Source organism: Budorcas taxicolor, chromosome 11 (genome assembly GCF_023091745.1).
Source record: "Budorcas taxicolor isolate Tak-1 chromosome 11, Takin1.1, whole genome shotgun sequence".
Taxonomy (NCBI): domain Eukaryota; kingdom Metazoa; phylum Chordata; class Mammalia; order Artiodactyla; family Bovidae; genus Budorcas; species Budorcas taxicolor.
In genome coordinates this window covers 162,188,210-162,203,019 of record NC_068920.1, presented here as the reverse complement: position 1 = coordinate 162,203,019, position 14,810 = coordinate 162,188,210, and the positions used below count along the sequence as shown (strand labels likewise).

General features: G+C 56.6%; 1 protein-coding gene across 1 annotated transcript; it reads right to left on the bottom strand.

Moving 5' to 3' along the window:
* Positions 1-4,783: 4,783 nt before the first annotated feature.
* Positions 4,784-14,302, bottom strand: CEL (carboxyl ester lipase). The gene is made up of 11 exons (XM_052649605.1): positions 13,958-14,302; positions 11,848-11,998; positions 11,648-11,770; positions 11,240-11,437; positions 10,567-10,697; positions 10,304-10,411; positions 10,086-10,203; positions 7,501-7,687; positions 6,807-7,010; positions 5,394-5,591; positions 4,784-5,099 (listed from the first exon to the last, which is right to left on the bottom strand). Exons 1-11 carry the CDS (start codon positions 14,300-14,302, stop codon positions 4,784-4,786), a joined length of 2,079 nt encoding a protein of 692 aa, XP_052505565.1.
* Between the last annotated feature and the right edge of the window lie 508 nt (positions 14,303-14,810).

The following is a 14,810-nucleotide window of genomic DNA, read 5'->3' as shown; positions in this document are numbered from 1 at the left end:
CCTTACAAATAGCTGTGAAAAGAAGAGAGGCGAAAAGCAAAGGAGAAAAGGAAAGATACACCCATTTGAATGCAGAGTTCCAAAGAATAGCAAGAAGAGATAAGAAACACTTCCTCAGCAATCAATGCAAAGAAATAGAGGAAAAGAACAGAATGGGAAAGACTAGAGATCTCCTCAAGAAAATTAGAGATACCAAAGGAACATTTCATGCAAAGATGGGCTCGATAAAGGACAGAAATAGTATGGACCTAACAGAAGCAGAAGATATTAAGAAGAGGTGGCAAGAATACACAGAAGAATTGTACAAAAAGATCTTCACGACCCAGATAATCACAAGTGCATGCTCACTCATCTAGAGCCAGACATCCTGGAATGTGAAGTCAAGCGGGCCTTAGAAAGCATCACTACGAACAAAGCTAGTGGAGGTGATGGAATTCCAGTTGAGCTGTTTCAAATCCTGAAAGATGATGCTGTGAAAGTGCTGCACTCAATATGTCAGCAAATTTGGAAGACTCAGCAGTGGCCACAGGACTGGAAAAGGTCAGTTCTCATTCCAATTCCAAAGAAAGGGAATGACAAAGAATGCTCAAACTACCGCACAATTGCACTCATCTCACATGCTAGTAAAGTAATACTCAAAATTCTCCAAGCCAGGCTTCAGCAATACATGAACTGTGAACTTCCTGATGTTCAAGCTGGTTTTAGAAAAGGCAGAGGAGCCAGAGATCAAATTGCCAACATCCGCTGAATCATGGTAAAAGCAAGAGAGTTCCAGAAAAACATCTATTTCTGCTTTATTGACTATGCCAAAGCATTTGACTGTGTGGATCACAATAAACTGTGGAAAATTCTTCACGAAATGGGAATACCAGACCACCTGACCTGCCTCTTGAGAAACCTATATGCAGATCAGGAATCAACAGTTAGAACCGGACATGGAACAACAGACTGGTTCCAAATAGGAAAAGGAGTGTATCAAGGCTGTATCTTGTCACCCTGCTTATTTAACTTATATGCAAAGTATATCATGAGAAACACTGGGCTGGAAGAAACACAGCTGGAATCAAGATTGCTGGGAGAAATATCAATAACCTCAGATATGCAGATGACACCACCCTTATGGCAGAAAGTGAAGAGGAACTAAAAAGCCTCTTGATGAAAGTGAAAGAAGAGAGTCAAAAAGTTGGCTTAAAGCTCAACATTCAGAAAACGAAGATCATGGCATCCGGTCCCATCACTTCATGGGAAATAGATGGGGAAACAGTGGAAACAGTGTCAGACTTTATTTCTGGGGGCTCCAAAATCACTGCAGATGGTGATTGCAGCCATGAAATTAAAAGACGCTTACTCCTTGGAAGGAAAGTTATGACCAACCTAGACAGCATATTGAAAAGCAGAGACATTACTTTGCCAGCAAAGGTCTGTCTAGTCAAGGCTAAGGTTTTTCCAGTGGTTATGTATGGATGTGAGAGTTGGACTGTGAAGAAGGCTGAGCACCGAAGAATTGATGCTTTTGAACTGTGGTGTTGGAGAAGACTCTTGAGAGTCCCTTGGACTGCAAGGAGACACAACCAGTCCATTCTAAAGGAGATCAGTCCTGGGGGTTCTTTGAAAGGAATGATGCTAAAGCTGAAACTCCAATACTTTGGCCACCTCATGTGAAGAGTTGACTCATTGGAAACGACTCTGATGCTGGGAGGCATTGGGGGCAGGAGGAGAAGGGGACGACAGAGGATGAGATGCCTGGATGGCATCACTGACTTGATGTAGGTGAGTCTGAGTGAACTCCGGGAGTTGGTGATGGACAGGGAGGCCTGGTGTGCTGCAGTCCATGGGGTTGCAAAGAGTCAGACAAGACTTAGTGACTGAACCAGAACAATGGAAACCACGTAGATTTCAAGGTCTAAGTCTGGAATTCCATCAGCACTAAGTGGGGAGAAATTGTAAACATCAAAAAGTGAGAGGAAGCAGGCCAGGGGGTCGATAATCAGCCAGGGAATATGGACAGGGGGAGATCTGCACTCACCCAATTCTGGGGCCCCATGATTGACCCTTGACCTCCTGGAATCCCTGTCTCTCACCTTGGAATTCCTTTCCCTGCTCACTTCACATCTGGGGCAAGTATTTTTGATGCAGCTCTTAAAGCCACAGCTGGACCTTATTCCTTAAGCATTTTGTCTCCTTGTGAGCTGGGATTTCCAGCAACTCTAGGGTTTCTGCAACTTAAAATTTTTTTTATTTATTTTTAATTGAAGGATAGTTGCTTTACAATATTGCTTTGATTTCTGCCATACATCACCATGAATTAACCATAGGTGTGCGTATGTCCTCTGCAACTCTTCAGACAATTGTTTTCACCTAGGATCTCGCTAGGAGGCCACGTGCCTCTCCATGTCAGGCACGTGGGGGCCACTCATCAAGGCTGTCATCTGACAAATCCCGGGTGAGCGCCGGTTCTCAAGGATAATGGGGCTCATTCCTGCCAGTGAAGGACCCCTGCACTGCCCTTCTCTGGCTGATATAGAGTCAGAGACCGTGTTGTTCAGAGGTCCACCGTCTCGCACAATCACCAGTTACAAATGCAATCGTGTTGATACCAACTTTATCCTGAAGGGCAGTTGGACTGAAGCCCTTCAAGCTGCAGCCCCTAGGATGGCTGCGTTCTTTGTCCAAGTCTATGTTGTGGTTATGTCATGGGGAGATGGGAGGCTTGACCCTTTTCTGTGGGGAAGACTGAAAGATGAGGCATAGGGGGCAGGGGATGCCCCCAAGACTGCCAACACACAGGCACGCTCGGGAACAGCCTTGCCCATGAAATATCGAAGCACCACGTCTCATCAGGGTGGTGCACAGGCTCTGACCGGAGCTCCCCCGCGTGTCCCTTCCAGGCTTCACCCTAATAGGAGCTAAAGGGTCATCTCTTGGCCCAGCAGGGAGACTCCAGGACCCTGGACTGGCCTCTAGCCTGCACCTCGGTAGGTATTTTCTGCTTCACGGCCTGGAGAAGGCCTGGAAGGCAAGAGCACGATGAATTACAAGGTGTCCCCACAGCTGCAGGCGTGTCACCCAGACACACGGCCAGGCTCGCTTCTGCCTGGCCATGTCTGCGCAGCGCGGGGGCTGAGCACACACCCTGATGTGGCCCAGCCCTCCGGGGACATGAGTTCCTGCACAACAGGCACAGCTGAGCTGTCCCCTAGCGAGGGAGGGAAGTGCCACGTCCCAGGAGCCCGACGAGGCTCCTGAGAACACACCCCGCAGGTACAAACACTTCGTTTGTGGCAGAGGGCAGGTAGATGGCATCCTTGGCTCCATCGGCCGAGAGTAGGGACGGGCCTCAGGAGAGCCCACGCTGGGGGCATCTCAGTCTTTCATACCTGAAAGCCCTGGACTGACCAGGGAGCCCAGTGCAGACAAGGTGGTCACAGGCCAGGCTGGTGTGCCCCCTGCTCCTCGGGGGGCCAGGTTTGCCCCTTGTTCAGCTCTGCTGCCTGGGGCCACAGGACTCACAGCCCAGGCTCAGCCCGCCGTCTGTGGCTGGCGAGTGTTGAGGCGGTCTGAGTGCGGGTTGGAAAAGAATTTCCCATCACAGAGCATTTCCGAAGGGAGTGGATTTATTAAGAACGAGGAGCAGAGATCAAGTGGGCACAGTGAGTGCAGTGACCTCCTGACAGATCAGGGAAGACTCGACAGCTTTCCAGAGTTAATAGCCAATTCTTAGAGCCTCAAGACAAAATTCCTGCAGGAAGGTTGGCATTAGGTGATTGGTTCCGGCACTAAAGGGCTCTCACCGGAGAGGGCATCTTTGCCTAAGGGGGAGCCAGGAAGAAGCTTGTTAGCTCAGTCGGCTTCAGAGCTGATCTTGGTCCTGGGCTCCGCTTCTGTGGCCTCGATACAAGGTGTCGCACCTGTGGCCTTGGGGGCAGAACTCACCAGGGAAGGAGCCTGGGGCTGGCAGCTGGTCCTGCTGCCCCACGCACCCACCCAGGACCCTAGACCGCTGGCCCCTCACCCCCACCCCACAGTGACCACAGAATGGTCGAGGGGAGGGGAGAGAGGGAGCCCCCGGCCTTGTTGCAAGCACTGGCTTTGGAGTCTCTGGGTGTGACTCTTGCTCTGATGTCCTCGGGCACGTACCCAGGCCGGATTCCCAGCGGCGGGGACGGCCCTGCCCCTGCCCTCTGCCTCTCGCGCCCTCACGGGGCACAGCCCCACGTGCGCTCCTCTTGCACCCTTTGCTCCTGTCCTTGCAGTGCGATGCTCTGTCCTTGTGGACGTGGAGCTGCCTGGAGGCAGAATCCGATTCTCTCCCCCAGACTGTAGTTAGAACAGTGGTCTCTCCCCACGCCCCAGAGGACCTGGGCGTGGCTGGGCTCCCGGGGTCCAGAGGCGGCCGCCCCCTGCAGAACCCAGTTTCTCTCTTGGCTGCGGCCCCGCCCACCCTCGGTAGCAGAGCCCAGCACCTGGGAGACGATGGCCTTTCATGGGGGGGTCCACACCTGAGTCCCAGTCCTAGCCTGACGCTTCACTTCTAGGGACCTGTTTCCTCCTCTTTAAAGAGGATGGTCCTGATGGCTTCCTGGGCTTGAGGGCTGACGGATGGAGGGAAACACCTTGGGCCGGGCGCCTGGGGCTCGTGATAACTGAAGACCCCTTTTTCCTCCAGCTGGGTCTTGGGAGCAAAAAGAGACCCCAGAGAGAGATGGTTGAGGCTTTATTCAGGAGGCACTTGGGAGGGAAGGTGGGTCCTGGGGTCTCCTGTGGCCCCTGGAGGCCAAGGACATTAGAAGCCAATGACGACAGGCATCTGAGCCACCTCAGAGTCACCCGCAGAGGGTTCGGTGGTGGCCTCAGAGTTGTCCACCGGGGGCACGGGGCTGGCCTCAGAGTTGTCCACGGGGGGCACCGAGCTGGCCCCCTCGCCGGTCACCGTGGGCAGTGCCTGGTAGGTCTGGGTCCAGAACTGCAGGTAGTTGGTCCTCAGGTGCAGCTTCATAGAGTTGCTATCCATCTGCTTGTTGATTTCCAGGTAGTTACCGTCTTCCAGGGTGTAGGGATCCCAGTTTGTGGGCACTGTCGAGTGGCCCGTGTTAGGGTCCCTGCAGAGTGAGAAAAAAGGCTGGGTGGCTAGGTGGGGCCAGGGGGCTCACAGGAGGCTGGAGACCCCCATCCCCTGCTCACCTGAGCAGTCTTCCACCCTCTGCCCCGTAGGCACTTCCACGTCTCCCAGGCACTGGTTGGGCACATGAACATCCTAGGGCCCAGCCGGGAGCCCTTGGCCTCACACGGACGGAGTACCCAGGCTCAGGGAGGGTAAGTGTTTAAGGGAACAGGGACTGAACCCCCAGCCTGCAGGGTGATGTGGACAGAGGCCGTCCCCACCCCTGTCTTACCCAGTTCTAGCAAAGTTGGTCCAGTAGGCAATCATGGCCTTGGAGACAGTCCTGTCTTGGGCCCGGTAGCCCAGGGGGGTGGCGAAGGGCTTCCCAAAGACATACTGGAGGTCATCGGCATGGTCAGCCCCCATCCACTTGGGGTAAAGGGGCATCCGGGACGGTTGGGAGAACAGGTAGGTGTAGGTGTTGGCACTCCTGAGGAGGGAGGGAAGACCGCCCAGGTTGGCAGGGCGCCCACCTGGGGCTGCCCACCCCAGAGATGGGCCCCAGGGGAAGGCCATGAGGGCGTAGGGAAGGGTCTGGGCAATTCCCACAAGACTCAGGAAGGGGAATTCCCTGGCAGCCCAGTGGTTGGGAATCAGTGCTTTCACTACAAAGGGCACAGGTTCAATACCTGGTTGGGGAACTGAATCCCACAAACTATGCAGCAAGTTCAAAATAAATACATTAAAAAAAATAAAACAAAAAAGACTCAGGAAGGATCTGGATCTTTTCACCCAGGAGAAGGAAAACTGTGGCCAAATTTTTGACTTCATGGATTCTACAATTTCAAGTGCATTTACACTTGGCCTCCACCAATGGTATAGAGGCATCTTCCTTCATAATTCAGTATCAAGAGAGATTCTTTTTCTCTGCACATGAATCTGTATTCTTGATTTGATGGGGCAAGGTAGTATGCATCCTCAGTTATTTCCTTTTGGCCTCGACTGACAGGAAGCTCCAACCAAATTTATTGCCGAATTTTCATCCTAGATTTCTGCGTGTGTGCTCAGTCATGTCTGACTCTGTGACCCCACGGACTCCTCTGTCCATGGGGATTCTGCAGGCAAGAATGCTGGAGAGGGTTGCCATTCTCTCCTCCCGGGGATCTTCCCGACCCAGGGATCGAATCTGTGTCTCCTGTATTGGCAGGGAGATTCTTTACCACTCTGCCACCTGGGTTCTAGGTGAAATTTTATCTTCCTACGTTTTAAGCATCCCTCGTTTATTTTTCATTTTCGTTGGCTATTATCACATGGAAGGTTTAAAATTGGCCGCAGGCTTGTTCTGAAAGTTGTCAAATTTGAAACCCACTGCAGAGAATATCACCCAGTGGTGCCGCCTTCCAGACAGCTTGCGGATACCAGGCCAACTCAAGGACTTTCTGACAGGGAGGGCCGAGGGGTGTGGGAGAGCGTGCAGGCCTGGCCTGGGCCGGGAGTCACAGGAGGGTTCAGTAAAGCCCCCGAGCTGAGGCTGGGAGGACGGGCCCTCTCAAGGCCCATCAGGCCTGGCAGACAGCGCAGGCACAGGTGGGAACTGAGCCTGGCTTTCCCGGGCCTCCTGGACTCCTGGGAGCTGCCTGCCTCGAGGCCTCACTGGGAAGGTGTTTGGGATCCCTGGTGGGCCACCCCCGCCCACCCTCCTCACTTGGCATGGCTCTTGTGCTGGGCCACGGCGATCTTCGTGGGGATCAGGAAGAGGATATCAGTTTCCAGGTCCACCATGGTCTTCTTCCTGGTCTCCTGGGATGAGTCCTGGGCCCAGGGCTCGGTGTACACCTCATATGTGGCATTGGCACCTCTGAGCCCCTTGGTGACAGTGAGCCCACTGACCAGCTTATAGAAGTCTTCCCTGCAGACACCAAACGGGCACTGGACCCTCCACCCCCTGCCCACAGGAGGGTATCTGCCGCCCTGTGACTGCAAGATCAAACCAGTCAGGAAATCAACCCTGAATATTCACTGGAAGGACTGATGCTGAAGCTGAAGCTCCAGTACTTTGGCCACCTGAGGTGAAGAGCCGACTCACTGGAAAAGACCCTGATGCTGGGACAGATCGAGAGCAGGAGGAGAAGGCAGCGACAGAGGATGAGATGATTGGATGGCATCACCGACGCGATGGACATGCATTTGAGCAAGCTCTGGGAGATGGTGAAGGACAGGGAAGCCTGGCGTGCAGCAGTCCATGGGGTTGCAAAGAGTCAGACGTGGCCGAGCAACCGAGCACCAGTAACACCGATGCAACAGAGGGTCACGGACGGCCCCTCACCGCCGTCATGGCGCCGACTTCCTCATTCGGCTGATGCCACCCCCTCCGCACCCCCTCCACTTCCCCAGCTTACTCCGTGACGTCCCGTTTGTTGCTGTTGATGGCTGGCACATCCAGCCCGACGAAGAGGTGGCCGTCCATGTCGTTGGTGCCAGCTATGTAGTCGATGTCCGCAGCGTTGGCGTACAGGTTGACGGGGTCATCAGGGATGAAGTCTCCATCGATGACGGGGACAAAGGACAGATAGTGCAGCTTGGGGTCTGGGGGCGAACAGCAGCATGTTCTCAAACCTTATGGTACCCACCTGCGCCTCCCCCAGACCTCCGGGGCAGGAGCTGACTCCATCCTGAGGCCACCAAGGAGCTGCACCTCCTTTAATGGAGAGCGAGGTTCCTCGGCTTCAGCATTATTGACCTTCTGACCCCTTTATGCTATGTCGTGGGGGTGCCATCCTGCGCAGTGTATAGTGTTAGCAGCCTCCCTGACCTCGACCCACTAGACTCCAGTGGTGCCCCGTCCCCGACTGCAACCACTAGAACCGCCTGCAGGCTCTGCCACGCATTCCCTGGGCACAAAATCACCCAGGACGAGAAGAACTGGTCCAGGCGCCAGACCTGCTCCCTCTCTGCAACCTGATGCCCTCTCCCTGTTCTCTCTCTCTTTCTGTTTTTTGGTCCCTGTTCTCTTGCTCTCTTAAATCAAGAAGGAGGAAAGTCTAGAAATCCTGGAGGGGACCGTTGGAGAAAGAGGTGCCCCCTCTCTGTTGGGGGGCACTGGAACCCACCTCTGTGGCGGATTCCAGTGTGTCAGCCAGAAATGGCGTGAGACCCCTGAACTGGCCCCAAAGGACCGTATGCCCTGCCCCCATTAGGCGTGTCCCATTTCCCCTCCAATTCAGCTCAAAACAAAACACAGTCACATTTCTGCAAATCCGTGACTGTTGCTACCAGGACACCAACATCCAAGTGCTCAAATCTCTTATATAAAATGGTGCACTATTTGCATACAATCTACCGACATCTCCCCATATACATATGCGTGTGTGGCTCCTCTGTCCATGGGATTCTCCAGGCAGGAATACTGGAGTGGGTTGCTATTTCCTTCTCTAGGGGATCTTCCTAACCCAGGGATTGAACCCCTGTCTCCTGCATTGGCACACAGATTCTTTACCAGTGAGCTACCTGGGAAACCTCCATCCTCCCATATACTTTAAATCATTTCTAGATGACTTTTAATACGTAGTGCAAAATAAATGCTATGTAAATAATTGTAAATGCTATGCAAACATTATGTAAATAGTTACAGGGCATTCTAGGATAGTGATGGAGAAGAGTATGGCACCCCACCCCAGTACTCTTGCCTGGGAAATCCCATGGACGGAGGAGCCTGGAAGGCTGCAGTCCATGGGGTCACTGAGGGTCAGGCATGACTAAGCGACTTCACTTTCACTTTTCATTTTCCTGCATTGGAGAAGGAAATGGCAACCCACTCCAGTGTTCTTGCCCGGAGAATCCCAGGGATGGGGGAGCCTGGTGGGCTGCCGTCTATGGGGTCGCACCGAGTTGGACAAGACTGAAGTGACTTAGCAGCTTAGCAGCTAGGGTAGTGAAAGTGAAAGTCTCTCAGTTGTGTACGACTCTGCGTGCCTGACTCTTTGCGACCCCATGGACTATACAGTCCATGGAATTCTCCAGGCCAGAATACTGGAGTGGGTAGCCGTTCCCTTCTCCAGCGGATCTGCCCAACTCAGGGATCGAACCCAGGGCTCCCACATCACGGGCAGATTCTTTACCAGCTGAGCCACCAGGGAAGCCCAAGAATACTGGAGTGGGCAGTCGATCCCTTCCCCATCAGGTCTTCCTGACCCAGGAATCGAAGCAGGATCTCCTGCACTGCAGGCGGATTCTTTACTGAGCTATCAGGGAAGCCCTGCAGTGGGGTTGGGGGTGGGCAGGGGGTTGCGGGGAGGGCGGGAAGCCAATTCAAATTTTGCTTTTTGGAACTTCCTGGAATTTTTTTTTTAATGTTTTCTATCTGCAGTTGCTCGACTCCCCACATGCAGAACTCTCAGATATGAAGTTGGTCTGCGTCTTGGGCCAAGATGTTTACGTAGCACTTATGATTTACTTCACATTAGGTCCAGATGCAAACGATGGCGTTTGCATTGCACTTTGCCTTAGAAGGAGGGAGAGAGAATGACAGCTTCCTGCATTGATGAAATTGACACTTGCAGGATTCTGCCACTGGGCCCCCTGGCCTTCCTGGGATACAGAGCAGCAGAGCTAGAAGGAGAACGCTGCAGCAGGTGTTCAGGAGATGTTTGCTGAACTCATGAGCGGAGGAAAGAATGAATGCTTATCTATATGCAGAGGCTTTCTTGATCTGGGGTCCATAAATCTGCTGAAAATCATGTACGAATGATCGCCTATGTGTGCGTGGTTGGGGATGGGGCCAAACTGTTCTCCAAGGGGTCATGACCCACCGAAGACAAGAGGAAAGACGCCTCTCCCACTTCCAGCTGTGGCCACAGAGGGCTGCCAGGGCAGGGGTGGCAACGAGCTGCCCGGGGATGCCAGCGAGCTGGCGACAGAGCCAGGATGAGATCCAGCGCCCAGTGGGGAGCCCCGGGGTCCCCAGCCCCCAGCAGCCCCTACTCACATTCCGTGCTTCCCAGGGGCAGCTTATAGGCCAGCGTCAGGGCACGGGGGTCGGTGATCTTCAGACACCCAGCCATCTTGCTGGTGTCGTCCACGGGGCAGCCCACCTTCTCTGCAATCTGGGGGTTGGGGACAGAGAGGCAGTGCTCAGGGTGTCAGACACAGGGTCCAGAAGAGAGTGAAAAGGAGGGAGGCCCCTCCCCCAGAGCCCCCCCTTACCTTTTTAGCCCAGAAAAGGGGATTCTCCTGGATGGCCCATGGGCACAGACCCACACCACTCTGGCTGATGGCTCGCTTGATGAGGCCCTTGTTGTAGGGAGAGAGGGTCTGCAATACGGAGAGGTCCAGTCACCCCCTGCGCCCGCCCGCCCGCAGGGCTCGGCCAGGGACACCCCCACGGCGGCGCCTGTCAGCCTTGCTTCTCCCCATCACCACTGACTGCCTCCCACTCCTCTGAGCAACCCCTTTAGGGGCCCCCAGACCTGCAGAGAGACGCTGGCACCTCCGGCCGACTCCCCAAAGAGGGTGATGTTGCTGGGGTCTCCTCCGAAGGCCTCAATATTCCTCTTCACCCAGGCAATGGCCATGTGCTGATCCCAAAGGCCATAGTTACCTGTGGGCGGGGTGAGGGGGCTTCCTCAGGGGGCTTGGCCCACATTAGGCACACAGTCCATGTGAGTGGGATGAGATTGTCCCTGACGGCGTGGAGACCCTGTCCAGGCCCAGGGTGGTGCGTGGTGTGTCCCCAGGAGGCTGGGTGGGCGGGTGCTGGGGCAGGGGCATCTCAGGCTGGGGGAAGGGGACCTGGAGGCCCTGGGCTCAGCTGTCTCCTGGCCAGAGTCCCTCCTGCCTGTCCAGGGACTTCTGTGTCCTTCCCCGCCCCGCCCCGAGGTGCCGCCTGGGTGTGCCAGCTCCTGTGTCTCTCAGTGGCTCCCACCCCCACGTCTCTTGGGGTCTGGCCAGCTGGCCGGCAGCCTCTTCTCTTTCGCTTCAGCTGCCAAGCGGCTCCTGTGTCTCACGGTCCAGCTCCAGCCCCCCTCATTTAGCAGATGGGAGGCTGGGCCCTTTCTGGGGGGCTGTAGGGAGCTATCTGGGGATGAGGGACGCTCAGGGGCCCGGCACACTGGCTCCCCCCCCCTGGTGCCCCCGGCAGACCTGGCAGGTTGGAGTCCCCAGTGCTGAGAAAGCCCAGGGGCCCAACGCGGTAGTTGAAAGTGACCACGATGACGTTGCCCCGCGTGGCGATCTCCTCCCCGTCGTAGAGGTAGTTGCTGAGGAAGTTGGCCCCCTGGCCGGACCCCATGAGGAAGGCACCTCCGTAGATCCAGATCATGACGGGCAGGTTGTGGGAGACTGAGGGGGAGGGGAGCAGGCTCCGTGATGCCAGATACACCCCTCCGACATGCCCACACCCCCCCCATGTCCTGCCCATCCCCCCCACCCCTTCCAATCTGTGCTGATGTCAGGAAGTTCAGCTCTGGGGTCCCCAGACAAAACCCAGGGGCCGGAGCCAGGCCTCTGGCTGTTTGGGGAGCTGGAGGGCGTCGGGGGGGGAAAACAGACCTTCCTTCCCGCCCTGGGGGACCCAGATGTTGAGGTAGAGGCAATCCTCATTTCCGTAGGTGCTGTCCTGGGTGAGCGTGGCCTGCAGGCACCGTTTCTTGAAGTTCTTGGCCTTCAGGATCCCTGTGGGCGGCCGGAAGAGCTGGCGTGAGTGTGGGCCCCCCAGCCTCGGGGCCTGGCCCACCCTCACCTGCTCCCACCTTGCCAGCCGGGGTGTCGCTCGGGCTTCTCCAGGGCCTTGGGGGCGGCGGCGAAGGGGATGCCCTTGAAGATGTCGACAGAGTCTCCAAAGAGGCTCAGCTTCTTGTTGACGCCCTCCACGAAGCCACCTTCCGTATACACGGAGCCCAGCTGGGCAGGGAGGGAAGAGTTCAGGGGGGCTCTGGCTGGTGGGCCCCCGGAGGAGGAGAGCCCCCCTGCAGGCTCCGGGTTCCCAGAGGTTCCCCCGAGACAGCTCCAAGGAAGGGCCCACCTGCATCTGGGACCGAGACCCCTGCCACCTGCTCATATCCCTGGAGGAGCTGGTTCAATCCCCATCCCACCCCACCTGTACCCCCAGGGTGTCCTGCTCCCTGAATCTCAGAGGGGGCTGGTTCAAGCCATGTGTCCGCACTCAGGGAAGCATTCCAAGAAGGCTGGGACAGGTGGGGTGGAGGTTTGGCTTCTCACCATGGCTGCCCGTGACCTTGAGCCTCAGTTTACCTGCCTGTAAGATGGGTGACAACACTATCCCCCTCGTGACCTGTTGGCTTGCCCAGCTGCAGGCAGTGGTTGGCGCCTGAGGGACGCCGAATTGTTCACGCCCAGCAGTGAGCTCCCTGATCAGCAGGCCCTTCTTCCTCCTCCCCCCATCTCCCCCTTGACTGAGTCCCCTCAAATCCTCACAACCCCTGTGCTCCAAGCCAGGACAGACCCCTGCTCACCCAAGGTTGCCAGAACTCCCACTGAGCTGGCGCCAGCTGGGCCCTTCTCTCCCAGAGCTTTGCCCCGCTGATCTGGGGGGAAAGCAGGTCCGGGCTTTCTGGATCTCTCCTGAGCTAGGTTCCAGCGGGGTGAGAGTGGGCCAGCCTCACATCCCAGGCCTGCCCAGATCCCAGCCGCCCTCTGATCTAAGTCTGGGCTGGGAGGGGCTCCCTGCCTCGCTGGGGCAGGGGGATCAAAGTACCAGGCCGGGCTAGAACTTCAGAGGAAGAAGCCGGGAGCAAGCCCTGCCAGATGCCCTGGGAGCTGGGCCCCTGTCTCTCCCATCCCTCCCCGCTCCAGGCGTTTCTTCCTGAACAGCCTCCCTGGCTGCTGGGAGAGGGCAGTGGGGGGCTCGGGGTTGACAGCTTTGTGTGACTGAGACCGGCCTGAAGGCCCCTCATGGTGGACAGGGCGTGGGGCCCCTGGCCATGGTGGCAGTGTGGGGAGGGGTGTCGCTGGCTGCTGGAACAGCACAGAGGAAACCCGGTCCCCCTCAGCCCCTAGGAAAGAAGCCCCCAGAAGAAGGAGAGTGGCAAAGGGCACCCAGGACCAGGCCTGAAGCTCTGGGCAGCAGGGGTCCGAAGAGCAGGCTGAGGGGTGGAAGGACCAGCCTGGGGGGCGCTTGGGCCCTCGACCGGAGCCCTGCTGGAGCACCCACACCATCTGCATGTGGCTATTGGCTCCGTCCTGGAAATGTCTCCCTGCCTGGGTGCTCATACCCGCAAGAGGTCAGTGAGGGTGGGCAGGGTTGGCTGCCCCAGGAGGGTTGGCTGGGCCTCCTGACTTGTGTCTGGGCAGAGAAGCTGTAGCAAGCAGGTGCTGGAGGAGCAGGAGATGGAGGTTACACCAGGAACTGGACTCCAGGGTTGGACTAACGTGGATTCCAGATTCCTGCTCGGCTACAGTGGCTGTGTGATGTTGGGCAAATCGCTCGTCTGCTCTGGGGCCCCGTCACCCCTTCTGGGAAAGGGGGACCACACTGATGTCTCTAGAGAGACAACAGAGCCAGAGGGGGGTTGTGGGTCAGTTGGTTGACTCAGCAAGGTTGACCAGTTACACTTGAATTTCAAATAAACAATGATATATATTTTTTTAAGTGTATGTCCTAATCATTGGGTGAAACGTACACCAAAATTGACTCGTGGTTTATGTGAAATTCCCATTGAATTAGATACTCTGTATTTGGCAGCCTGAGGCATCCATGCTGTTAACAATGGTGGTCGGGTTCTGCCAGTGGCTGTCTGTCTTCCCCCTGCTGGTCCCTGTCCCCAGGTTCCAGGTCTGGCTTAGCGAAGGTGAGAGGGGGCTCCCTCCCATGGCTAACCCCTCAGCTGGGCTCTCGCTTACCTTCGCCGCACTCGCGACTGCCAAGCAGCAGGCGAGGCCCAAGACGACTAGCTCCCAGCGCCCCATGGTGTGCGGCTGCCTCTGTGACACCTGCCCTCGGGGCCTGCAGGTATTTATGGGGCTGGAGCCAGCCCAGAGCCACCTGCGGAGGGACCCTTCCCCTCCTCCTGGCATTGGTCCTTCCTCCAGGCTGGCCGCACTCCAGGTGGCGTACCTGGGGCCAGGGGACAGCTGCTGTTTCCAGCAGGGCTCGGACTGGGACAAGGTCACACGCACACACGTGTGGGCATGGTCTGTCTTTCCCAGGGTCCGCTGCTCCCGCGTGACCTGGTCCCCACGGGGCATCTGTGCAGGTGACTGCCTACCTGGGAGCCCAGGCAGATGGCAGGGCAGTGGGGAGGGCAGGGGCTCAAGGACTGGGGCTTGGCTGGGTGCACAGTGCCGACAAAGGCCTTGCTTTTGCCCTCGGAGAAATGGGCTCCCTGTGACCCCGTACCCTGACTGCAGTTCAGCAGAGGCTGTTTACAGGGTCTGGGTCTGTGACTTCTGGGACAGAGCTGGCCACGGGCTACCAGGCAACTGGTGTGGCCCCCGGCTGGCACCCAGGGTGCGCTGGGTGTCTGTACGGTGTGAGGTGGGGGTGAGGGCTGAAGCAGCGCCAGGTCGTCACCAGGCAGGACAGTGGGAGTTGGGGACGAGACTCCAGTCCAGCCTGGAGGCTTTCCCCAAGGAAAAGGAAGGGCAGGGCTTTCCAGCCACACAGACGACCCAAGCAAAGACCCCGGGTCCACCAGCCTGTGGCCAGGACCGAGACCTGCAGAAACACAGTTGGTCCATCTGCCTGTCCACCTAT

Bases quoted from the DNA above. Each gene is read 5' to 3' on its own strand.
- CEL (XM_052649605.1), bottom strand. From the start codon at position 14,302: ATGCCCCGTGGGGACCAGGTCACGCGGGAGCAGCGGACCCTGGGAAAG. The intron at 10,204-10,303 runs GTAAGGGGGGGC...CCCAACCCCCAG, and splicing joins CCCTTTTCTGGGCTAAAAAG to ATTGCAGAGAAGGTGGGCTG. The intron at 7,688-10,085 runs GTGAGTAGGGGC...GTTCGCCCCCAG, and splicing joins GCCCCTGGGAAGCACGGAAT to ACCCCAAGCTGCACTATCTG.